The 27,162-nt window shown below is 29.6% G+C and overlaps 4 protein-coding genes across 4 annotated transcripts in view; 1 reads left to right on the top strand and 3 right to left on the bottom strand.

Annotated features, from left to right (window-relative positions):
* LOC132935139 (uncharacterized) overlaps nt 1-27,162 on the bottom strand; it is a 494,638-nt gene that overhangs the window by 117,292 nt on the left and 350,184 nt on the right. The window lies entirely within an intron of this gene.
* Nucleotides 8,669-9,505, top strand: LOC132933009 (zinc finger BED domain-containing protein 5-like). Its single transcript, XM_060999345.1, has one exon. It carries the CDS (start codon nt 8,669-8,671, stop codon nt 9,503-9,505), a length of 837 nt encoding a protein of 278 aa, XP_060855328.1.
* On the bottom strand, nt 17,721-18,452 carry LOC132933008 (uncharacterized). Its single transcript, XM_060999344.1, has one exon. It carries the CDS (start codon nt 18,450-18,452, stop codon nt 17,721-17,723), a length of 732 nt encoding a protein of 243 aa, XP_060855327.1.
* On the bottom strand, nt 25,337-26,173 carry LOC132933007 (zinc finger BED domain-containing protein 5-like). The gene has a single exon (XM_060999343.1). The coding sequence runs from the start codon at nt 26,171-26,173 to the stop codon at nt 25,337-25,339; it is 837 nt and encodes a 278-aa protein (XP_060855326.1).

Genomic DNA, 27,162 nt, shown 5'->3' with positions numbered 1-27,162 from the left:
ATCTGAAGAGGTAATATTTATTTGAAAAGTTTTTAAAATTAAAATTTTTTATTGTGGGTTGTGTAAATCTTGGAATAAGGGTCCATTTGTATGTTGTTTTTTTAATATAGTGTCGGCCGAGCTAACTGTATTGGTACATTTTTGGAATTTAAATTTTTCCTCATACCTTTTTACAGCTTGCTGTAGCGGCTGAGCTGATTTTCTCATTGTTTTTTTAAGTGTTCTCATATGGTTCTCAAATGGGAAAGCACTTGCATTGTCCAAGGGACCAAAATTATTGTAATCATCGATAAGATGTTGGAGTGCATGTATATTGTGTGATGCATGTTCCGAGCCATAAATTAAACAAAATTAATTTATAAAGTATTTTATAAGTGCATCACAAAAATTAAGCATTTTAGTTAAATTTGGAGATAGTAAAATTATCATGCAAATATGTAAGCAAAGAAAATTAAAATAACATTTATCATTAATATTGTTTTTCAACACAATAGGCCCAACATATAAAACAAATTGCCGAAACTCGGTTGCCTTGAAATTAGACACCTCGTCTAAACTCCTAGGTTTCCTTGGGAAATCAGAGGTAATACAAGATCTGATATATAGAATGTTTGAATTTATTTCGTTCAATTTTGTTGAAGTTATTCGAACATTTTTTGGGCCCTTAGACTTTGGAAACAGCCATAATTTTAAAAGGTTTTTGGTAACGCCTAAGCAACAGAGATGCATATAATCCAGACAAAACACATTAATTATATTAATATTTGGTAAATTTATCAAAATTGACATTTCGGTGTTGGCTAAATGATGTTTTTCCTGCATTTTACTAATAAAAGATTCGTGGTACGCTTTTCTTCGTCAAAAGCAGGGAAACAAAGTCTATTACATTTATAAATACCTTGTGTTTCACACCTGGTACAGGAAAAAAACCCTGAATGACCTTTAATCTTTAATATATACGATTTGGCCGGCGCGTCGCATACGATAGTATCTAAAACTACTTGTTTGAAAATACGTCTTTTATCTATTGTTTCAAAGATTATTCCATTTATAATTAAATATGACATTTCTTCATAAAAATCGACTAAAAATTCTTACTGTCCTCTAGTTTTTTATTGCCCAAATAAATACCGATGGGGAAAACGGTTTCTTTATATGGTCTTACATAACACAATATAAGCCAGAAAGAACTACCAGAACTCCTACTTAAAGGTAATCCGTCAATACCAAATACTAGTTTTAAACATTCATCATTAATATGCCTCTCAATTGGGTAACATTTTTTTATACAATTCGCAATGCCAAAATGATAATAAAACCCCGGGTTGACGTTTTTCACTTCGACTCTTTTTGATGACACATTTGTTTTTAAAAGAGTCCTAGAATCTTTCGGTAGGGTTTTGAAACAGTGGTGTATTGTTAATATACTTAATAAATCATTTACTGCCACATTACTAATATTATGACCGACGGCCCCATTTGATAAATGATTATTAATGACGTTTAGAGGCTGCTGTGCAATTAAATCGTCAGTTTCATCATCACTACTTGATGTATCACAATAATTGTAATCTTCATAATCAGAATTTATAATAGAATCGTCGAATGTAATACCAACTGCAATGTCTATAAAACAGTAAAAAATCTTAGAATTCATAAAAAAGTAATATATTATTGCATCTCGATTATTCAGACCGGTAAAAAAGTGGAAAAAAGCCGGTATGAGTTAGTCAGTGGATAAAATATAACAATACTAACAATTATATAATTGTATAAAATAATTATAGTTAGGTAAGTATTATTTGTATGTATATGTACCTACCTATATAAACAGGGCCGAACTTAAGGGTCTCATGGCCTCAAGACAGCTACTAAAGAAGGGCCCTTTTAAATATATATTAATAAAAACTGCTTTTAATTTGTATATTTTCAACATACTTATAGATAAAATAAATATTATATACACATACTATTATCATAATTATAAAATAAATATAAGTATATAAATTAAACATAAAAGAACAGATTTATAAAAAAATGATATACACATTTTTACACGTCGAGCTTTTTGTTCTGCGAAAGAACGTATCACTTCACTGTAGTCCACTCCTTGCATTACTTCTGACTCAATGTATAACACGGCGAGTGATAACCTCTAATTACCTTAAATAATTTTTTATTCTTTTAAGAGCCGAAAATGACCGTTCAGCTAAGCAGTTTGATACAGGGGTACTCAACAGCATTCTAAGTGATATTCCTATATTTGGATAAATGTCTATAAAACCGTTTTCTAAAATAAATATATATAGCTCCAGTGATGACATTTTTTTTTCTTTTGTAGCTTCTGTGGATAACAAATGAGCAAACATTCGTTTTTTATATTCTCGTCCAAATCCCCTGGATAAAAGTCTTTTAGATTAAATGCTCCTTCGCAAACTTCTTGAGTATTTAAAATATTTAGCTTTGTAAGAAAGTCAAACTTTTTACTTAATTTCTCATAAGCTGTGCCACGTCTCTGTAGTTTAGTAATCAACCTGTCAATAATTACTTTATAGGTGGTAACTCTGAATCTATTCCTGCCTGAGAGTTCGGTATCATTTCTTTTTACTTCATCAAACTGTACTTTTCGTTTAGCTTTTCTTTTTAGATCATAATATGTATAGTTTTTTTCACCACTTAACTCTATAGCTCTTGATTCATAAAGATCGAATATTCCGTCTTCTCGTATACTCTTAGTCTTCAAGATACGTAACTAAAGAATGATACAGTTCAACAACAGTAGCTAGTCCAATGTCTACAGATTGCAGAGATTTGCTCACTTTATTAAATCTTTCAAGTACATCATTCCACATTAAAGTCAGAAAACACATTTCCAGTGAGCCAAAGCAATTAAGAAGACCCGAAGCCTCAAAACGGGTCGATGGTTTTTCACTCATGTCATTGGCGATGATCTTAAGAGCTTCCATGATTTCGGTCCAGGAAATACAAAGACTTTTACAAGCATCGCCTTGAGCAGACCACCTTGTAAAATATTAACCAAGGCCGAGGTTGTATTTGACCATTCAGTAATTTCCGACTGAAAAGTGATAGGGATAGAAATCTGGTAGTATCTGCATACTGACGTTTTGAAGACGAAAAATCAATGTCCATATTTTGTTTAACACCATTTAGAACTAAGTATTTAATTGTAGCATCATCCAGTACCCACTTGGCAGGATCATCACTAATAGATATCTCGTTTTGAGTGGTAATATTTTCTGAAATTAAGTTTTGAGGTACCTTTTCTTTTTCAGATACTCTTTCTGGTTGATTGTCTTCACTACAATCATTAGATACTAATTCATTTAAATTATTAGATCTAGAAGAGGCAAAGAACGAATCCAATTTTGGAACTTTAAGAAGAAGCTCTTTTTCTTTCTGCAATTTCTCTAAATTCTTTTTTCATTTTTGGAACCCACTCAATGGTTTGTTGGTATTAGACATTTTCACTCTTATTCTCAAAAGGTCTACCTTTAAATTATTCACCAAAAACACATTTAAAATTACTTCATATTTTCTTGATTACCAATAAATTTACAATTTTAACAAGTTCAAAAAAAACAATTTTTTAAAGAATTAAATATTGTTAAGATCTGCATATCAACACATATATTTATAAGTTGTCCAGTTTATCTTAGCCTGTGACATTCGTTTAAATCTGAAAAAATATCCTACAATTTAACCTGTTATCATCGGCGTCCTCTAAAATAACATCATTTTGACCAAACTATACATACAATAGTGGCATCATTTAAAATAGTAAAAAGCAAATAAAGTGGTAAAAAAAAATAAATAGTAAATAATAGCGGTCATTTTGGTCAATTAATTATTAATAATCAGTATTATTCAGTGTTTACAAAATACAATTTAAATAAAACACAAATTAATTACTATAATCTTATTATTTTATTAATATATTATTATTATAGTATATACTGCTACTATAGTCTATAAACTACTATAATATAGTAGCAATAATGCAATATAGTTAGTACAAACTATAAACTGTAACGTATAAACCACTGGAGACGGGTTAATTTATAATTTACATTTGACATTAGTACCTACATTTTTTCAATAAAATAAACATTTTTAATCTCTATTATTGTTTGAAACTGGGTATATTTAAGTAACATACAGACTTAAATATATCGCATAATTTTTAAAGTTAAAATCGTTTAATAGGTATAACTTATGAGAATAAATCATTACTGATTTATATTATGAACAGCTATATTATTGTACTTACGTAATTTATCAGTTGACACCAACACGATCGGAGTGTAAATGAAAATTAAATCGTAATAACTAATAATCGTACCCCTGGCTTTCAAAACAAATTATTTATAATTTTATGTACCATAGACTATTGGTTTCGATGTAAAGATAAAGATAACGCCGTGTACCAGCTGAACTGCTGAACTGGTTTTGCATTTGCATGCGGGCTGGCGAGCGGGCGACGCGATAATAATTATTCACTATTTTAAGAATGTTAAGTGTTTACGGCTATACATTTATTTACGGGTTTCGGCTATAAATATAATCGAATAGAAAGAAACAAACACTGATAAACACCACTAAATGTATTTATTTATGTTTATATACGGTTCCATAAAACTAAAACACAACATAATAATATTAATTTCTAAATTACTTCCTCTCAATAATATTCTATATTATACACGAACTATTTTCCGTGTTAATCAATTTATGTGTGTGATACCTTTTTTTTTTGTGTTTGTTTCCCTGAGGGCCCCAGGAAGGCAAGGGCCCCTAGGCAGCTGCCTAGTTTGCCTAGGCGGAAGTTCGGCCCTGTATATAAAGCCATAAAGGTATAGTTACCTGAAACTTTTATACTTAAAAGTATATCAGGAAATAATTATAGTTTATGATGGAATAAGTCATAAGATACAAAATATATACATACCATATTTAAATGTATTATCCTGCTGATCAACAGCTACTTCAATGTTAAAGTGGTTATTAATAGAGCTAGGACCCTGATCGTTTGTCACATATTTATTTAAATTTTCCAACCTTTGTGGCAAAATACAGTCGATTTTGTTTCGTCGATTTCCGAGTCTATATCATTTGACTCTGTTAAGATTAATAATAATAGTATTTATTTTCAAACTAACGCGGCAATATAATAATATATTAGAATCAGTGACGCCGAACCTAATTTAACGAGTCGCTATTTATAATACAGACTAGCATTGACGGGTGGGTAATCATTATAGGTGGGTAGGTATGTACTCAAAATAATGTATAGTTTAAAAAATAGTTTAATATATGTATTTAAGAACAAATTATTTCACAATTATGCAAATATAAGAAAGTAGTTGTAGGTATATAATAATGTTAAAAATAACGCGAACTATGTGTGATAGCGTTATATAAAGTTAATAAAGCAAGCCCCTACAATAGGTATACTACCAAAATATTGACTAAAATAAGTGTTTCCAGATATTTATACAGTGCGTGGTGGGTTTAATGGGGGGGCCAGAGGGGCCAGCCCCCCCCCCCCCCAATCGGCCAACCATCTAGCCTTCTAGGTTAATGAATTGGGCCGTGTTTTAATATTTGTGTCGTAAGACATGGAAAAAGACAATGCCCCCCTCTCCCGCAAAACAAATTTCTAGATTAGCTACTACAATAGCTTAATGATTTGACATTACCTACCTATATCAAGTAAATCATTGTTCATTGCCACTTCATTATGGGGCCACATTATTAATCCACACATAAAAGTATAAAACATTTAGGTGGGCGCCACTGATTGCAAGATTACAAGGCACAATTCTAATTTAGCTCCCAAGAGAATTTTTCGAAAATTGTTTTCCCAAAATATGTGTGTTAACGTTTAAGTTTTAGTAATAATTTTTGAGCTATCATAGTTGTATACTATAATAAATAATAATAATAAAAAAAATAATAACTTTTAAGTGTTAATAATAATTATTATACAGTAGTAATTGCGGTCACCTCCAATATGTCGTACTTCATTTATTTCGTCTAACAAACGGCGTCTTTTCGTCCTATCGCTCATTTTAAAATGTCTTTCACTGTTAAAAAATAATATAATAAAATTGATGTAATTAAATGCAATTATAATCTATACAATCATACAAAACTAATAAGTAATATTATATATTTACATGTATACACGCAGTTCCGCGATAGCTGTCCTTCGGCACGCACGTGCGTACAGTACGCTAGTCTTACCGCTCAACGTGTACTCGCTTATTATTTGTTTTTTTTTTTTTTTTTTCTTAAGCCGGTTAATCAAAGATGTGACTTAGTCTTAATGTACATATTTGCTCTTCTCTTTCAATAAAGTCTCGTGTACAATAACAAACGAAATTAATATTCATATGCAATATTGTCAGCGTTCTAGCGCATACGGTCTTATCGGCGACCGCCTCGGCGGTCTCGATATTATTATATAACAATCTAATTACGTTATCGCAACCCGCCGTCGTCTTCAATCGTACTTATCGTGACTGCTATTGTATTTATTTAAAAACTAATTAATAATTTATTCTAATCAAAATGTCTAACAGAAACAACAACAACAACATTAATAATAAAGATATTAGTAAAATGAAGAACACCGTATCCCCGGTAACTATCAGTAAAAATAAAACCTCCAACTCATCACTTGGTACAAGTAATAATCAACCAGATGTAGGATGGATCATAAAACAATCTAAAAGAAATCTCTCCAGTTCTACTAATTCTGAACCAAACTCTCCACGTGAGCAACTTCCCAAAACAAAAAAAAAAATATTCAAATCAGCAAATCGTTACGAAGCTCTCGCTTCTAACGAAGTTCAAGATTCTAATCAGCTGAATAATCAATGCGACTTCTCTCTCAATGATTCTACTGAAAATACTACCACTAACATGCAGACTGATTGTACAAATGATCCACAAATTAAACCTCCTCCCCCAATTTTCGTAATCCATTAATTCGCCTGGAACCTCCCAAACTCTTCAATGCCACAACTGATCGTTACAAATGTCATGATCTTGTTAACCAAAAAATAAAACTGAATGTTAAATTAAAATCCATGGAGGATATTGACTCAGCAGTAAATAGCTTCACAAATATAATCCAATCAGCGGCATGGTCATCCACCTCTGAAGCAAACCATTCCTGCTTATACCAACCTTCCTTGCCGAGTCATATACGTACACTTATAGTGGAAAAACGGAGAGCAAGAGCCCTGTACCAACGTGACCGTCTCCCTTCTCTTAAACAAAAATATAATAAGTTGGCCAACTCTCTCAAGAAAGTTTTATCTAAAAATAAAGATATCTCATTTGCAAATCGCTTGTCTAACCTCTCGACCAAAGACGGGAGTCTCTGGAAGGCAACCAAACAAATTCTCCAATACAAAGCCGCATCACCTCCAATAAAAACCCAGATGGTAGCCTTACTTATTCTGATGCTGAAAAAGCAGGATTATTCAAAAATCATCTTCATGAAATTTTCCAACCTAACCCTGAAACATTCTCACTAGCTACTACTAACTCTGTACAAATGTATCTTGACTCTCCTTTTCCTATTTCTCTACCAGTAAAACACTTCACGCCCAGTGAAGTAAAATTTACAATACAAAAATACTCACTTAGGAAATCCCCAGGATTTGATTTAATTACAGCGGAAGTCACCAGATGCCTACCAAAACGTGCAATCATCCACCTTACCCACATTTCCAATGCTTCCTTAAGACTCTCTTACTTTCCCCTTCTCTGGAAATTCTCTAAAATCATCCTAATTCCAAAACCAAACAAACCACTGGACTCTTTAAATTCTTACAGACCAATTAGTTTATTACCGTTTTTCGGCAAAATACTGGAAAGGCTTTTGCTTAAACATATCCTACCTATCATGTTAAATAAAAAAATCTTACCCGACTATCAATTTGGTTTTCGTGCTAAACACTCGACTATTCACCAAGTCCATAGAGTTGTTGACGCTGTCTCTTTTGCCCTCGAAAAAAAACGTTACTGCACCTGCGCATTCCTTGACGTATCGCAGGCCTTCGATAGAGTGTGGCATGAAGGTTTACTTTACAAATTAAAACAATTCCTACACCCAACATACTACATTATACTTAAATCATATCTCGCAGACCGACACTTCCAGGTCCATTATGGTTCTTCAGACTCTAATATAGCAGGTATTGCGGCAGGAGTTCCGCAAGGTGGTATCCTCTCCCCAATGCTATACAACAGCGGTTCTTAACCTGTGGTCCGCGGCCCCCTAGGGGTCCGCAACACTCATGTCGGGGGTCCGCGGCAACTTTACCACCTAACATAAGTCAATTTGTGACATGAGTGTATTTTCGATTATTATTTTTGTTTCATATAAAATTATAAAATATATCTTATATTGTAAGAGATAGGTAAACCTATCTTATCTTTATTACACCGATTACAATGTGGAATTCGATACATACCATCAGTCACATGGCATCATTGTTGCATTCATCGCGAAGCCATAGTTTCCAAAAAAATACCAATACATTTGAAAACAGTTTTGGACGAGGCTGTAAAAATTGTGAACTTTATAAAAGCAAAATCATTGAATTCAAGAATTTTTGAACAACTTTGCAAAGACATGGATAGTGAACATTATCAACTTCTGTTGCATTCTGAAATTCGTTGGTTATCTCGAGGTAAAGAGCTCTCTCGTCTATTTGAATTGAAAGATGAGGTAAGATTATTTTTTATCGAACATAAATCATTTTCGTTGAGTGAACGCGTGAATGATTATTCTTGGTTGGCTACTTTAGCATATCTATCAGATATATTTACTCATTTAAACGCACTTAATTTAAGTCTTCAAGGAACACATATTACAATTTTCAAAGTTGAAGATAAGATTGAAGCGATGATTAAAAAGTTGGAACTGTGGAGTCTTCGGCTGTCAAAGAAGAATTACGATCCATTTCCAAATCTCAAAAATTTTATTGAATCAACTGAAGAAGAATTGTCAGATAAAGATTCTAAATATTTCATACAACACATGGGTGATATGCAACGTAGCTTCCGTGATTACTTTCCTGTTCCAGATATAAGTAGAAATTGGATTCGACAACCTTTTGAAATTGATATTCATCAAATAAATGGACTGACATCATTGGAAGAAGATAGCCTTGTAGAAATGTCTACAGATACTAGTTTAAAAATGCAGTTCAATCAAAAGTCATTAGAACATTTTTGGTTGCATGTTCGAAAGGATTATCCACAATTATCGAGTAAAGCTCTGAAAGTTTTGATTCCATTTCCCACAACTTATTTATGTGAAAAAGCATTCTCCGCCCTCGTTTATATTAAGAATAAGTTTCGAAACCGATTAGAAAACGTAGAATCTGAACTACGATTAAAGCTTTCGAGTATTGAGCCCGATGTTCAAAAACTAGTAACTGAAATGCAACATCAACCATCGCATTAAAACTTATTAATTAAGTAAATAAAAATTAAGTTTTAAGAATATTAAGAATAAGATAATAATAATAATAATTAATAATAAAATAATTTATATTACAATTTTTTTTTTTTTAAATTTAAGTGTTTAATGATGTTCAAGTGTAATAATTATAAGTTTAATATAAATAATAAATAAAGTTTAATTATATGTTTTGTAAAAAAAAAAGTATTTGAAAAAAAATTGGTAGGGGGTCCGCGATCTCTAAAAATCTTTCATCGGGGTCCTTGTTCTACAAAAGAACCGCTGCTCTACAGTTTAATGTGTTGGAAAATCATCAATTTATGTACCAACGGATAAATTATGTATTTATATTTAAGTTAATAGCATGATTAAATTAATTAAATTATTTAAAAAAAAATATTATAGGTGTTATAATTAGAATCTTAGGAATACTGGGAAATATCAAAAACTTTATAAAGTGCTAAGCAAAGAAAGGTTATTCTGAATTCACAAAATATGAGACTTATGGTCGTAAACTTCTAGGTTATAGAGACCTTTTATTTGGTTCTAAAATATGATTATTTTTCAATAATTTAAAAAAAAATTTAATTTATTTCTCCGTCACTAATGAGGTGAATTATAAACAGATAATTAATTTTTTTTTTTTTTTGAGTAATGACTGAATTTGTTTAGTTACTAAGAGTTTTTAGATTATACACAAATACTCTGCTTATGCAATCCGTTAGGTATAAATTCTAAACGTTTTTAGTTAATTAAGTGAATTTAGTCAGTATTTCAGAAATAAAATTATTTTACTGAATTTGTATCTTAACAGCAATCATTGGAGTGCACAGATGTATACCGTTGACATAGGTTTCCTTCAATAATTAATAAACTATACTGCAATACTAATAAGCATAAGGTATACATATAGTTTAAAAATAGTTATGATCATGAATATAAGTTGTTTAATGTTCATGAACTGTTTATTTATAATAATTATTACTGTTATATTACAGTTAAAGTTAAATAAAAAAAGTTGATTTTTAAATTAAATGTCTGAGCATGCCTAAAACAGTTACATTAATATTTGATGCTTTTTTTTTATATAATATTTATATTTTAATATTTATCTACTGTTTAAAACAATTAAATCAAACAAAAATAATTTCAACCTACAATCTTCTTGATTTGTATATTACAAAATGGATAATTATTACAATAATTTAATTATTAAATAAAAGTTAACCATCACAGATATTGATTTGTGCAAGTTTGTTAATGTTGCTGTTAAGATACTTAAAGATAAAGAAATTGATATTTAATAATTATTATAATAGGGTTTTTTTTATTTAAATTAAAACAAATTATATGTACAACAAACATATATTGTTACGGCCAGCATTTAGGTTGCTGGTAATGATTTTTTTCATTTTTGAACAGACAAGTTTTTCTATAAATGAAATCTTTGATTCAAGTGGATGTAAATTATCTATTTTTACATAATTACTCATATTAGATGAGGGGGAATTATGTAAAATGTGTTGCTCCTGAATGTAAATAATTTTAATTTAGTGAAATGTGTTGGATATTTTGTTTATTTGTATATTTTATTATTTACTAAATTAATTTTTACCAATTTCTTTTCTTTGTAATCTATTGCAGTTTTATCATTCACCTCAATAGTGGCCAATTTTTGTTTGAGTAATTCCTATAAAAATAACACTTAGCATATTTTTTTTAAATAATTTTTTTACTTGTAATTACAATGTCTTTCTCTAAACCGTCATTTTTTGTTTTGAGTACAGACTATAAAAATATTGTAATTTATAATATTACTGCTATAAGAGTGTATTTATACAATTATAATGTTACACCTATAATTAGGGTTAGGATGTTTATGCACTAAAAAACAGTTAAATATGCATAAAAAAATAAAGAAATGTGAAAAAAATGCAATATAAATATATATGTAGAGATAAATTAAATTATTAATAAAAAATCAACAAATTGTGTCAGTAAAAAAAAATAAAAAAAAAATTTGCAAAATCATAAACATCCTAACCTTGTTTTATAAACATACATTTTTTTCTTTATAAGCCTTTTCTTGAACTTTTAATGTTACCTCATAACATGTAATTATTTTTTTATTATTTATTCTGCTATAGTTATTTACAATTTCTTCAGCAAGTGACTTATTTTCTGTTTGAAGGCGTATCACATCTTCAGCATGATAATTACTTTCAACATTTTTATTTTTTAAATGTTTGTCTAACGTATGGTATTGCTGTAAATTTGTGTATATACATAAGTGTCTTATTATTATTTTCAGAAAAAAAATAAAATTTAAAAAAAAATAGATATTAATTTCAATATTCACATACCTGACGTAGAGTATCCATTTCATTAAAGGCATCTTTAAGTGCAGACTTGAAAATTATGTTTAAATTGAAATTCCTATTTTTTTTAAAAACTGTAATGTATTTATTAGTTGGGTTTTCTATTGAGGCTCTAACAGCCTATGTCTATCTGACTTGAAGATTTATCTCAAATTTTAACTATAATATAATATATTATATTATATTATATTATAATTAATTTAACGATGCCTGCTATTTATAGAAATGCAGAGTATTCTGATATGTTGGCTATTTTTTATGAATGTGGTAAAAGTACCCTAAATGCTTCTCGTAAATATTTACAAAAATATCCAAAAGGAAGACAACCTTCACGAGCTATATTTACCAATGTAGCAAATACATTGCAACAAACAGGTAGAATAATAATAATATTTTAATAATTAACAATAATATAAATGTTTCATAAATTATATTAGTACCTACATACAATCTATTATAAATATTAAATAAAGCGCAGCTTGACATTTTGAAAATACATTAAAATAATTTAACTATTTTTTTCAAAAATAAATATTATGTTATTATTGTTATTGTTATTATTGCTACTATGTAAACAATTTTATAATAAATAATTAACTATTAAAATTAAATTATTTCATTATAAAATGTAAAGAATAATTAATGTGGTTGATTTTGAATCTGGATTATTGATCCGCTATCACTGTTTATTATTTAAAAATGATAATTGATATCACGGTCTTAGATAGATACTTTGATCCAATTGATAAAACATAATAATTGATAATGATAATAAAATTTTATATTCAATATAATCTTTATCAATAAAATAAGTTATTTTTATAATATAGCTGTTATGACATGTTTTTCCAGTAATTCAGAAAACGAGTACCACAGAATTGATATCTATCCAATTAGTACCATTGACAATAAACTATTGTGCACACAATTTATGGCCTATCTTCAGATAAAAGAACAATATTTTAACTACTGGTTTTTAATAAATACAACTACCGCGATTAAGCTACGCAATACCGTAGCGTCTCTTATTATTTGAAATAACCGTATTCTGCCAACGGATTATTTAAAATGAAAAGTATAAACGCTAAAATTAATTGTAAAAATAGTATTATACATTTCTGGTAATAAGCACATGAATTATGTAATCAATAATTGCGGGTATCATTGTATTAATATAGTTTATATACCAGTACACAACTTATTATTATAATAAATACAATAAAAAAAATAGTTAGATTTTAACATGCACCTATTTCAAAATGTTCATATAAAATAATTTCAAAATGATTTATATTTTTTGAAATTATAATGTTTCTAACATAAACTAGATCGTATATTATTTAACAAGAATATTGATATTTAAAAAAATGGTAAAAAATCAGCCACTTGACTTAAATAAATGTTTTTACGATATAAATTTTTCTGAAAATCAGATTTACAAATTGGTTATTTTGGATATTTTGGATATTTTTTTTATCAGTTTTTAAGTTTTTTATTTTCCTATTGTAATTTTAACAGGCAGGTGGTCTGAGTCAAGTTCAAATAAGGGCTTTTGATGAATTGATAGAGGTATTGATTTTAATAATATTACGTCTAGTATGTCAGAATTTCTATTTTGGTCATATGGATAATACGTTGGGGAGTCAGGTGAAGAGATAATTGCTGAAGTATTTGAAAGGTATTTATGTAATTTATGACCATTTTGATTTATCATTTTGCAGTTCCAAGTGGTATGTTTGGAGTTCAGGTCACCAATAATCATTACTTTTTGAAAACTGCAAAGAATTATATCGAAATCACTTGTGAACATTTTAAAACTTGGAGATTGATATGCGCTAATCAGAGTTGTAATTACATTGTTGATAGATATAGTAATTGCCACTGCTTCCAATGATTGTAGAACAGGTATAAAAGTGTGATGGTGTTTTATTTTAGATTTAATTATAATAGCTACGCCGCCTGAGGGTCGAACTGTTAATTTGTCTTTGCGATAAGTGACATAGGCATTACATTTTATCTTATCTGCGTTAATTAAATGTGTCTCGCTGATGCAGGCTATATCTACATTGTGAGAGTTCAAAAATGCAGCAAAAGTATTTCTGTTTTGTTTAAGGCCATTGGCATTCCAATTTATGATAACTAAATTAGAATTATTAATATTATTGACGTTGACTGCCTAGGACTGTTTGTTGATAATACTGAGGACAGGTGGGTTTGTGCTATTCTGAGAGAGGTGATTATAAACAACATTTTGTGTCGTGGATGCGTGATTGTTGCTGTATATATAAGTTAATACTTCGGTATCAGACTGCTTATGGGTAGTAGTGTTTTTTGAATTTGTTTGACGAGATTTATTTTTTAGTAGTTTGTAAGCTGTACAACCTTGGTAATTGGCTGGGTGATTCCCCAGACAATTTACACAGGTAGGGGGGTAGATGAATCTTTCGTGCAGGTGGAATAGTGATGATCTCCCGAACATTTTACGCATCTGGGCGGAAGTTTACAGAAGTTTTTGGTATGCTGGAATCTTTGACAATTTTGGCATTGAGTTATGTTAGAATCAGTTTTACGGTTTTCGATAGATATAATGCAGTTTAGTAGACGGTCTACTGAAAAACTAACTAACTTACTAATACATTGTGTGTGTTGGCCTATCGGTCAGCAGTTAATCGTACATACGGTAGAGTTCGTATTATATACATAAGTGTCATGTAACATATTTATATTTATAATTGTTACATTACCCCCTCCCTTTAAAAAAAAAAAAAATACAAAATAAATTTTGAATATAAACATTATTTTCATCCCTTGTCCGACTGGATTGATTGAATATGGTGAAGGTGGACTGTTGATTGAAATTTTTTGTGATTGAACAATGCTTCTTCATGGATTGGTTAGTTGATATGTTTAAAAACTTACATTTTTTCATTATATTTTAAAACAATAAATTTTATTTTTCACATCCTATATATTATATTTTAGTAAACTATACTATCTGTATTCTTAACTAATATTTCCCAAATTGTCAACTATCATTATTAAACTTTATTTTAACTGGATGCCCCTACCAAACAATATTTCTTTATTAACAAGTGCAGACTATTTGTGTATTGTAAGTATTTTATTTGCTTGCAAGTATTTCTACTTTGCCAGAGGACAATTATATTTTTATTTATCCAAATAGTGTTTGTCTTACACTCTATACATTTGATTATAACTGTTTTTTTATTTTGTTACTTATTAATTTTTCTATTTAATAGTTATAATCGACAATATGAGTAGGTATATCTGATGATTTCTGATATTTGTCGTATAGTTTTGAATGCCCCCCCCCCCCCCCCGTATCTGTATGCAAATTTTGACCCTTTATTTTCTATCTTTACAAATACTTTTTCTACTACTACAAATCGGATTTGTTTTTTGCGTAAATCATAATGTTTTTTATTTTTTAGAAACTTTTCCTCCAGTAATTTTGGTAACCCCCCCACATAACATCGTAATATTAATTTAATACTAATTCGATATTGAAAACTCAGTTTTAAAGTTTAAATTATTGTTAACATATGACCAATTGTAGTATAATTTAACATTTATTAAAGATCGGATAAAGATGAAATGCCGTAAAATCAAACTTGAATGAAAACTTGAAATAAGCATTCAATCAGCATTAAGAATTTTATTTTAATTGAATGCTATTTAAATACTCAATAAACATAAGTCAAATTGTATTTGAACATTAATTTAATGATTAGTTAAAAGTTTATCCCAAATAATTCAACCTGTATAGAATGTTATCGTAATTTAAATATTCAAACTTTAAAAGTAGAGCACGGATTTATGTGCATTAAAAACCAACCAAAAATGCATAAATATATGCACTAAAATGTTAATATGCATAATAAAATTTAGCAAAATAAAATGTATTCTTTAAATATGATTATATTATAAATATTTAAATATAACAATCTGCAGAAAATGATCTTTATTCAGTGTTGTAGTATTAGTGAATAAACTCTGAAAATTGCCTTGTTTATTCTGTAGTAAATTCACTGATGTTAAATGTTTTTCAGTTTTAATATGTTGAGTACCGTTTATTAAATACCGTTTATCATGGAAAACTTTAACTTCACATAATTTGCACAGTATGATTTGACCATCGGTTGAAAAAATATTCTCCCCGAATGCACGCACATAATTACGAAGACTAGGTACTTGACATAATGGCCACGCCATGGCCCAATCTATCACATGACCTCATATTTGCAATACGCAGTGAATCATCCATTTTAAAAACTCCCGTTTAACAAAATATTTTTATGGACCAAACCTAATTAGAACTAAATTCATTTAATTATATATTTAATTGAATTCTTTATACTACAAATTGTATTTATGTTGACCATCAGACTTTGTAATATGGAAGTTTCACTGCATTAATATTTTACAATTTAAATTATTAAATTACTAAAAAAATTGTATGATTGTGTAATTGCATATGTATTTTTATTATTTTAATTAGGTATAATATAAGAATTACATTGATATATTAGTTTATTTTCTTTTTATATTAAACGGTGCTTGAATGAGTGCATATTTTATACATTGTTCGATCTCTTCATTAATGGTTTCACTTTGAAATTTTTTCAAACACTTGACTGAATCTGTATAATATCAAATAAAACATTTTTTATTACTAAATAGACACATTATTCATAACAAATTGTACTCAAATATATAAAGGCGCGTCCACACTTGAGCATTTTCATGGTGAGCATACATACTCACATTAAATTGTTTGCGATGAATTTGTATGTGGACGGTAAAGTGAGCAAATTCAAACCGCGCAAACGTGATCGCGATCCATGCTGAGCACGAGCCACTGACTGTCGGTCTCCTGGCTATGCTCAAAGGAAAACGGCGCGCGAGCTCATAGTGTGCTATGTTCAATTTGGACGTAAATAAATCTGCACACAGCGCTCAGGCCGCTCACGATCCTGCACAGACATGTTTCTACAAAACCAAGATTGGTTTCTGGTTGGGACTTTGGGGGTCTTTTTAAGTTTATGTTTATTCATTTCGACTAATTACTGTCAACTGTAAACATACGTGTTTAAACAATTCATTTACCGCATACTAGTATTTAATATTTAAAAAAATATGGAATGGTCCAAGGAAAGCTGTTTGAATTTAATAAATGAATACGAAAAGTACCCAGTATTGTGGAGCCCAAAAGATCCAATGTATTATTCTAAAAACAAAAAAATTGACGCTTGGGCAGAAATTGGCCGTAATTTAAATATCGACACAGAAGAAGCGAAGAAAAAAATGATAAGTTTATCGGGATCGTTTCGCCGAGAGAAGGCCAAAACTAAAAACAGCTTTGGAACAGGGAAAGGTAAATTTTATTTAGTTATTTTAGATTTTATTTTTATAAATTATAACAATGTCTTTATTTGTTTTAATAAACTATAAATACTATTATATAATAATATACCTGTATTAATTTACGTTAAAAATTATAAGGTCGAAAAGAGATTTATGCCTCAAAATGGTTTGCATATGAAAGTATGAAATTTATGATGGATAGAGATGATCCACGTCCAAGTATTAACACTTCAAATGAAAATATTTCTGATGATGTAAGTACAACATTTATCACATATTTATATTTTATGATTGAATTTTTTGATGACAAATAAGACTTTAATTAAAATAACATGAACTAATAAATACTGATTTCCGATTGGCTTTACTAAAATAAACATATTATTATTTATACAAATAATAATATAGGTATAATAATACTAGGTAACATAATACATAACTACATAAGTATTTATTTATGCATAATCATTTTGCCATGCGACACATCCTGTAGTCGTAAAGTATTGTGCGTAAGTGTCACGGATATCTTTAGATGATAGTGTCGATCTTCGTGGAATATTTCTAATTTGATTCAACGTGGACACTCCTGCTTCTCTCCAAGTTCCTTCTACTATTGATCCATTTACTTCACAATCCAATGATCCATGTGGTGTATATTTATTTTTAGATGCTTTACTGTTCCTTAAGAAATTGTGCAAATGAACGATAGCCATAACAATAACTTGCGCTTTTTCAGGCTCTAACAGCATAGGTTTTCTGAGTACACGAAAAACTGATGATGAAATACCAAAAACATTCTCTACTACCCTCCGAGCTCTACTAAGTCGATAGTTAAATACTCGTTCCATTGAACCTTTACCGTAGTTGCCAGAGTAGGGTTTCATAATATTATCATTCAACGGGAATGCTTCATCAGCCACAAAAACAAAAGGAAGTTCTTTTTCTATTCCCGGTAATGCTGATGGCGTTGGTAAATTTAATGTTTGAGCTTCCAACATTTTACAAAGCTGTGAATTCTTAAATACACCTCCATCAGATATTCTACCTTGTACTCCAACGTCAGCAAAAATAAAATTATAATTAGCGTCTACCAAAGCAAATAAAACGATACTAAAATGTGACTTATAGTTAAAGTATTCAGTCCCACTTCGCACTGGAGCCTGTAAGACTATATGCTTTCCATCCATCGCTCCGATACAATGTGGAAAGTTCCATAAATTGTCGTAATCCTTGGCTATTTCTAACCATTCTTCTTCAGTTTTGGGTAACTGAAATGTTGAATTTTAAAGTTGATATAGAGGCCAGAGGGAATAATTTTAATCATGTACTCACAGTTAAAAGAAGTTAGTTTCGTGAAACATAAGAACATTAATTTAATATCAGTAAATTTAAATTATTTTAGATTCTGAGCAGAGTGATGAATGTATTGATATTACAATAATTTATTGTTTAAAAAAAAATGTATGACTTAATTATAGGCATAGCACATTTCATATTTTTTTCTAGGAAAATTCATGGTATTTAATAAGTAATTTCGTCTAAAGTTTAACTTAAAATAACTTTAAAAAAAACTGTATTTATATATATTTTTTAGATTTTTTGGTTACAGAATTAAATACTTAAGTGCAACTTTGTTTTAAATTTTCAAATCTTAAGTATAAAAGTTATTCATTTTATAAATTTTTAACAACAAAATAGTTTGTACATTTTCAATTTGATAAATTATATGAACATTTGAACTAAAAAGCTTATAAAAAAAATTCTTGGTAACTTTTTATAAAAGAACAGTATATATGCTTAGATTTGTTGTGAAAGTTAATATTACTTTAGTTAATAGTACTTTGGTTAGTCCTAATAGTTTTCAAAAGCTCAAGGAAAAATTGGAATTTTTACGCAAAATCGGTTTTTGACAAAATTGAAGTTGGTTTTTAGTGTAGATACTTAAATCCTCACTGCATTTTTATATTAGCACTTTCTATACACGATAAAATATTTTGATTAGATTTGAACAGTTTACGGACATTTTAAGCTTCAATTTTTTTTTTTGTCGTGTCAAAAAGCTTCAAAATTTAATACAAGACTCCTAATATATTGTAACAGTGATATTTGGGATTTTTTAGAGCCATTTAGATAACTTTCTAAATAATGAAAACGAAGAAGAAATACAGAGTTTGGCACCAATTTTAAACTCTGTTACCAATGATGACATCAGTGAAGAACCTGCAGCTGATCTGAATAATGGTTTAGATGATGTGCAAGGAACGTCTACATCAAATGTGCCCAAACCTTCGGTTAAGCGTCCGAGAAAGAAATATAACACTTGTGATGATTCCAGACTGGAGGAAGCATTTACAATTTTGAAACAGTCTGTTTCCTCGCCACAACAACAGCCGTTGAGTGGAAGTGTTATATTTGGCCAACATGTAGCTAGTAAGCTAGACACATATACACCAAAGACGAGAGCTTTTGTATAACATTCAATAAACAACATTCTTTTTGAAGCTGACATAGGCAGGTTTGAAAATTATTTTCAAAATTTTAACCAACCTCCATACTATCAAAATCAAGGCATTCCTCAACATTTTAACCAACCGTCATCCTGTCAAAATCAAGGCACTCAGCATTCTTCGTCAAGAGATTCTACAAATTCTATAATAACAAATCCTGATTCTCCGTATAATTTACCTGTTTCATCTAATCCCCCTACCTTAAATCCACCGTCTAACATTTCTACTACTACTACGTTTGATGATTATATTGCATTTAATTAATAATTTTATTTTTATTTTTATTTTTTATTATATTATAATTTCATTGATTCGTCATCAACCGAGTAGGTAAAAACCTTAAGTAAAGGATCACAATTTTTTTTTTGTTGTACCTATTTTTATTTCAATTTACAATTTTATATTCTAAAAATTTTAAATACTTATGTCCTATATGCATATTGAAATTTTGTTTTTGAAAGAAATAATTTTAATACGTCATAATAAAGTTGTTGTAGTTTGTTTAAAAGAAATAAAGAATAATATTTTACATTTTATTAAATTTAAAAATGCATTGAAAAGTAAATATTTTAATTTATTTAGAATTATTTATAAAAGTATTTATAGTTACCTTGACATATTCTTTCAATACTTCAATTAGTGATTGGCAAACCTCAGGAACTATTAATGAAATACATTGCTTTGAAATTTTAAATACGTATTGAAGGCTTGTATACGATTCACCTGTTGCTAAGAATCTTAGTGTCACTGCAAGTCTTTCATTAACTGGAATTGGTTCCCTGAAATGAGTAGTCTGTTTTGCTATTTTCGGCGAAAGTAGCGATACAAGGTGTTCAAAATCCTCTTGTGACATTCTTGCAAAATTTTCAAACTGACCGGAGTCTGTATGAAAGTTTAAATCACGTATCATACTTGTGCCATTGTATATTTGTCTTGATCGAAAAATTTGAGTTGTCCACCATCGTCTCATTTTAATACTTGACTGTTTTTTTTTTGTTAATAAATGCATAACAATATAAGCGGCGCTAGCAATTTGTAAATTGTTTGCCATTGTTGTGCTAAGTTATAAAAAAAATTGAACACAAATGGCAACTACTAGTGACCAGTTCCTACCAGCGAATGACTTGAGCACCAAAATCGTTCAACATTGCACCTAATTTATTTCACCTAATTTATGGCTCGCATCGTGCGACGTCTATACTGAGTACACACAGCGATCGCGATATTTTGCTCACTGTAATTATGCTCACGGTGCTCATCTTTAGCGTGCTCAGGTGTGTACGCGCCTTAACAATCATTATATATAAAAAATAATCAACATAGGAAAAAAATTTATGATATAATATACATATATATTATAAAAATAAAATGTAATGATAACAATGCTAAAAAATAATTTAAAAAAATTACTAAATATTTTGTGTAATAAATTGGAAGTTTAAATATACATTTTTAAAATATAGGTTATATGTATACTTATACAGTGGAACCTTGATAATAATCATCAATAGTTTTTATTTATTTATAATAGTCTATTATGTTCAAGAGAAACGTAATTTATTTTGACTTACTTAGGTTTTCTAATTATTAAGGTTTTAGAAAATAAAATTCAAATTATAAAGAAGCTTTTAAATAGTACTTATATTTTTTTGTTATTGATGTTCATTACTATATTATTATAAAAATATATGTGTAATACAAATGTTCAAATATGTCAAATATATATAAATGTATTATAATAATTTGTAGACAAAACAACAATTTATAGTAAATAGTATAATAGTTTATTTTGATAACAAGTATTTTTTGCAAAGATAATATGGAATAAAACATTTTAAGAAACACAATCAGTGATAAAATTATCAACCCATATAACAGCCTCTCGGTGTGGCTATCTGATCGTTGATAAACTTTGGATTTTCTTTAGTTTTTTATTTAATTTATCAAGGTTTTTGGAAGAGCTGAACATCAAATATTTTGAGTTTCCAATGGTTCTATATAGTATTTATATTATGTTATTCGTATACTTAACGAGTCTCGCACAATACAAAATGGTGTTTATAAAAAACAAATTGTCGAATTGATTTTTTTGAAGTTCTTTATTATTAGATCCTTCTACAATTTCTTTTGTACTTGTACCATCATCTATGAGTTAATAATATAATACAGTTATTATTATAAGGGGCCACCAATAACAACATTTATTTTCTCTATCTATCTCGCTCGTAATATAGAAACACAGATATTAATCCATGTTTCCACTGATGCAGCTCTCTAGCTGGTCTAGTTTAGGGCAAACACACCTATAATTATATAATATACTTTATAAAGATGAATATTTTCTGTGATTCGGACGGATAATTTTTTATAAATATACTTAAGCATGTTAGTTTAACTTAATTTTGATTATTTTTAATTAATTTAATTAACTTATTCAACAATGAAAATATAAAAAACCTATCTAAGCATAGAAAATATTTTTCTTTATAAAATATTTAATACCTATAGGTGGATTTGCCCTAAACTGAACCAGAGAGTAAGTCGTAATAGTGGAAATACAGAATATAATCTATATGTTCCTATATATATTATGCGTAAGAAAACAAATGTTGATATGGAGGCCACTTAAGGGGTATAATAAAATAAAAATTCCACATTTTACCAGACTCGTATGTTGGTATTTTAAGAACTGTGTTATCGTCATCGTCTGCAGTATCATTGTGATCACTGAAAATTATAATAATATTATTTATTGAAAATTTAAATTAACTAAAAATATGAAGTCTACCGCTGGAAAATAGGTATTCTGTAATAGCGATCGTAAACTAAGTTGGTACTATTAAATTAAATTTTTTTACCTGAAAATTTATCATTGTCATCGTATCCAGTCAATTTTATTTTTTTACACCTTGTCAAATTATACTGTAACATTTCTTTAGGTTTTTTTTGCTTTTTGTTCATCATTTCATCATTTTCTGTTTCAGTAGAGGATAAATTGGTTGTGTATAAAGCTTTTTTGAATTTTCTATTCGCTTCAGAGAATGATTCTAAAATCAAAATTTATAGGTATACATATATATTAATTAGTTAATCTGGTGGTTAACTTTACTTCACATTATTAAGTTAGGTATATCACACCAAAATAGAATAAATCACCATTCACTCCTTCCAATCATCTTAAATTAAGTAGAAATAAAAAAAGACTTACCTATGTCCGTTAATAATGCCCGAGCTTTATACCACTTAAAACATTGTGGGATCGGATCAGATTGATCTGCAATATGCCGCTTGCTTTAATTATTGGGCCAGGCACATTTATTTTTTGAAAACCATTTGCTTGGTACAGTTTCCACGGTATTTTCGTCCAAAAAATGTATGGTTGACCACATTATAGGAAAAATACGTTAGCAGTAGACATCAACAGTACAGACGTAGAGTCGAGAGCATAGACACAAGGGGGTAAACAGTTTAAAATGATATTGACGAGTAACGAGTAACGCGACTCTATAGACGCGACTACAGGCGATTGGTAATAGTAATTAAATAATAATATTAATATTTAATACAGCGAATAGGAAGTCGCGGTGTCGTGCACGCATATGCCATATTATCGATAGTACAATATTAAAAATAAAGTTACTACGTAGTTTCCAGTTACGCGACCACCAAGTCGACGCGCATCGTTATCGCAAAAGCAACGTATAAAAAGATAATATTAATTATGGTATGATCACAGAATAGAATAAGAATATAGTCTATTCAAAATGAGATGATGACTCGGCGGCCAAGTTGTGCGCATGGGCGTGGCTTTTGTTCCGTAGTAGCGCTTGAGGCACCGCCGCGGACGGGAGCTTTAATTAGTCTAGTATCGACTGCCGATGTGTGTGGATAATTTAAAATGCATTGCGCGTATTTTTTGTATGTCCGTCGGTCGCGGACGCACACACGCACATCCACGTCTCGCGTGACACGTCCCCGTTGCTTCGGTCACGTGATCGATGCTTGTGGAGGGAGTATGACCGGCGGCTGACCAAAACTGGTCGCCGCCGAGTCATCATCTCATTTTGAATAGACTATAGACATATTTACCATATTATTATTCTGGTCACTGACACAATTACAAAACGAACAAAAATATTATTACCTATTAAATAGTTTTCATTAGGAGGTATACCTATATACTTCCAAATTTGAATTCCAAATACTACGCGTTGTGTTCATAATACAATTATAAATATTACACCTATTAATTATAATATTGTTTGTTAATTTTGGAGGCTTTTTAAAGGTTATAGGTACGTACGCCCAACTATAAAATAGGTAGGTAAATATGTGTATACATGTTTTTTTTTTTTTTTTTCTTTATTAGTAATACACAATCTGTACACAATCGGCACAATAAGAGTATGAGCTGAGACACAATAAAAAACATGAAATTATGAGCTAAGAAGCCACCCACCGATGACACTTATGTTTTATTAAATTATTTGTTTTAACTTAATTATTATTATTTTTTTTTTTTTTTTGTTAGGGATTAAGTAGGTCTCTACACCATTTACGCTTAAGGCGACGAGGAGGATTACCAGGAATGGTTAATGAAGCCAGATTTTTTACAAGTTCGTTTGGATGAGAGTTAAGGCGTAGGTGGAATCGTTTGTAATAATTTTTAGCTTCTTTCTGAACTGTTTTCATATGTAGGTCTTTATGCAGGGAGTGATTTGAGACATATAGTGGAGAGTTGGTAATTTTTCTTAGTATTTTATTTTGGAATCGTTGAATTGTATTTAGATTTGATATTTTTGCGTTACCCATAGCTGTAAGCCGTACGTCCAAATTGGCTTTAAAAGAGATTTGTAAAGAAGTAGTTTAATATTTAATTTAGAGTGTTTGTTGTTGACTATTAGGGTTTTGATTATTTGTAAGCGGGAATTTAATTGTGAAGTTTTGGCTTTGATGTGGTGAGCCCAGGTTAGACGGCGGTCAAGAGTTAAGCCGAGATATTTAACGTTTGGGGATGGGGGGATCTGAGTACCAAAAAGCGATATCTCTGGACATGGTGCTAATCTAAGAGTAAATGTAGTATGTACTGATTTGGTTTGATTTATTTTAAAACGCCACTTTTTATACCAATCTTCCATTAATGAAAGATGGTTTTGTAGGTTAGTGGAGGCTACAATAGGATCTGGACTGGATGATATTATGACTTTATCGTCCGCATAGTCTGCTACTAGTGTGTTGGGCGTGGTCGGTTGGTCAGATGTATAAATATTGTATAGCAGCGGTTCTTAACCTTTTGTAGAACACGGACCCCGATGAAAGATTTTTAGAGATCGCGGACCCCCTACCAATTTTTTTTCAAATACTTTTTTTTTTACAAAACATATAATTAAACTTTATTTATTATTTATATTAAACTTATAATTATTACACTTGAACATCATTAAACACTTAAATTTAAAAAAAAAAAAATTGTAATATAAATTATTTTATTATTAATTATTATTATTATTATCTTATTCTTAATATTCTTAAAACTTAATTTTTATTTACTTAATTAATAAGTTTTAATGCGATGGTTGATGTTGCATTTCAGTTACTAGTTTTTGAACATCGGGCTCAATACTCGAAAGCTTTAATCGTAGTTCAGATTCTACGTTTTCTAATCGGTTTCGAAACTTATTCTTAATATAAACGAGGGCGGAGAATGCTTTTTCACATAAATAAGTTGTGGGAAATGGAATCAAAACTTTCAGAGCTTTACTCGATAATTGTGGATAATCCTTTCGAACATGCAACCAAAAATGTTCTAATGACTTTTGATTGAACTGCATTTTTAAACTAGTATCTGTAGACATTTCTACAAGGCTATCTTCTTCCAATGATGTCAGTCCATTTATTTGATGAATATCAATTTCAAAAGGTTGTCGAATCCAATTTCTACTTATATCTGGAACAGGAAAGTAATCACGGAAGCTACGTTGCATATCACCCATGTGTTGTATGAAATATTTAGAATCTTTATCTGACAATTCTTCTTCAGTTGATTCAATAAAATTTTTGAGATTTGGAAATGGATCGTAATTCTTCTTTGACAGCCGAAGACTCCACAGTTCCAACTTTTTAATCATCGCTTCAATCTTATCTTCAACTTTGAAAATTGTAATATGTGTTCCTTGAAGACTTAAATTAAGTGCGTTTAAATGAGTAAATATATCTGATAGATATGCTAAAGTAGCCAACCAAGAATAATCATTCACGCGTTCACTCAACGAAAATGATTTATGTTCGATAAAAAATAATCTTACCTCATCTTTCAATTCAAATAGACGAGAGAGCTCTTTACCTCGAGATAACCAACGAATTTCAGAATGCAACAGAAGTTGATAATGTTCACTATCCATGTCTTTGCAAAGTTGTTCAAAAATTCTTGAATTCAATGATTTTGCTTTTATAAAGTTCACAATTTTTACAGCCTCGTCCAAAACTGTTTTCAAATGTATTGGTATTTTTTTGGAAACTATGGCTTCGCGATGAATGCAACAATGATGCCATGTGACTGATGGTATGTATCGAATTCCACATTGTAATCGGTGTAATAAAGATAAGATAGGTTTACCTATCTCTTACAATATAAGATATATTTTATAATTTTATATGAAACAAAAATAATAATCGAAAATACACTCATGTCACAAATTGACTTATGTTAGGTGGTAAAGTTGCCGCGGACCCCCGACATGAGTGTTGCGGACCCCTAGGGGGCCGCGGACCACAGGTTAAGATCCGCTGCTGTAGAGGATTATAGAGGCAGTATAGTAGTGTATATAGCCTACATACTATTTGAATGTTAATACTTAAACAGACAAGATATTGATTGTGTGATCATCAATGTTGTAGGTATACATTTGAATCACAAAATGAATACAATTTAAATAGTATGTAAAAAAATAATAAATTTATAGTATAATCAAATTATTAATACTTACATTTTATACATAGACTTTTTTGACAGTCAGTGACGGACAATAAATACTCAGTCATTGTAATGACACATTGTATTAAAAATAACCAATTAATTAAACTTGTAAGCTTTATTATAGTAATTTATTTATTAATAAATCAATATTCATATCTACAATATTCACATCTACATATTGTTCATAAAATTATCTGAATGGTGAATTATTGTTTTCATTCAGTATATTAAAATAAGCTAGACACAAAGATATGTATAGTAAACTAAACCAGTTAACAAAAATTCAAACGCACTAATTACAATGACTTAAAAATATCATCTTGATTGAAATAATGAAATAATTAGATGCGTATTTAAATTTAGTTTAACTTTTTGTTTTAAGTGTTTTAACAGTCATATAAAAATTATGAAGAA

Source organism: Metopolophium dirhodum, chromosome 1, assembly GCF_019925205.1.
Source record: "Metopolophium dirhodum isolate CAU chromosome 1, ASM1992520v1, whole genome shotgun sequence".
Taxonomy (NCBI): Eukaryota; Metazoa; Arthropoda; class Insecta; order Hemiptera; family Aphididae; genus Metopolophium; species Metopolophium dirhodum.
This window is presented reverse-complemented; position numbering and strand designations above follow the sequence as displayed.

Coding starts and splice junctions, on each gene's coding strand:
- LOC132933009 (XM_060999345.1), top strand. CDS start 8,669: ATGGATAGTGAACATTATCAACTTCTGTTGCATTCTGAAATTCGTTGG.
- LOC132933007 (XM_060999343.1), bottom strand. CDS start 26,173: ATGGATAGTGAACATTATCAACTTCTGTTGCATTCTGAAATTCGTTGG.
- LOC132933008 (XM_060999344.1), bottom strand. CDS start 18,452: ATGGATGGAAAGCATATAGTCTTACAGGCTCCAGTGCGAAGTGGGACT.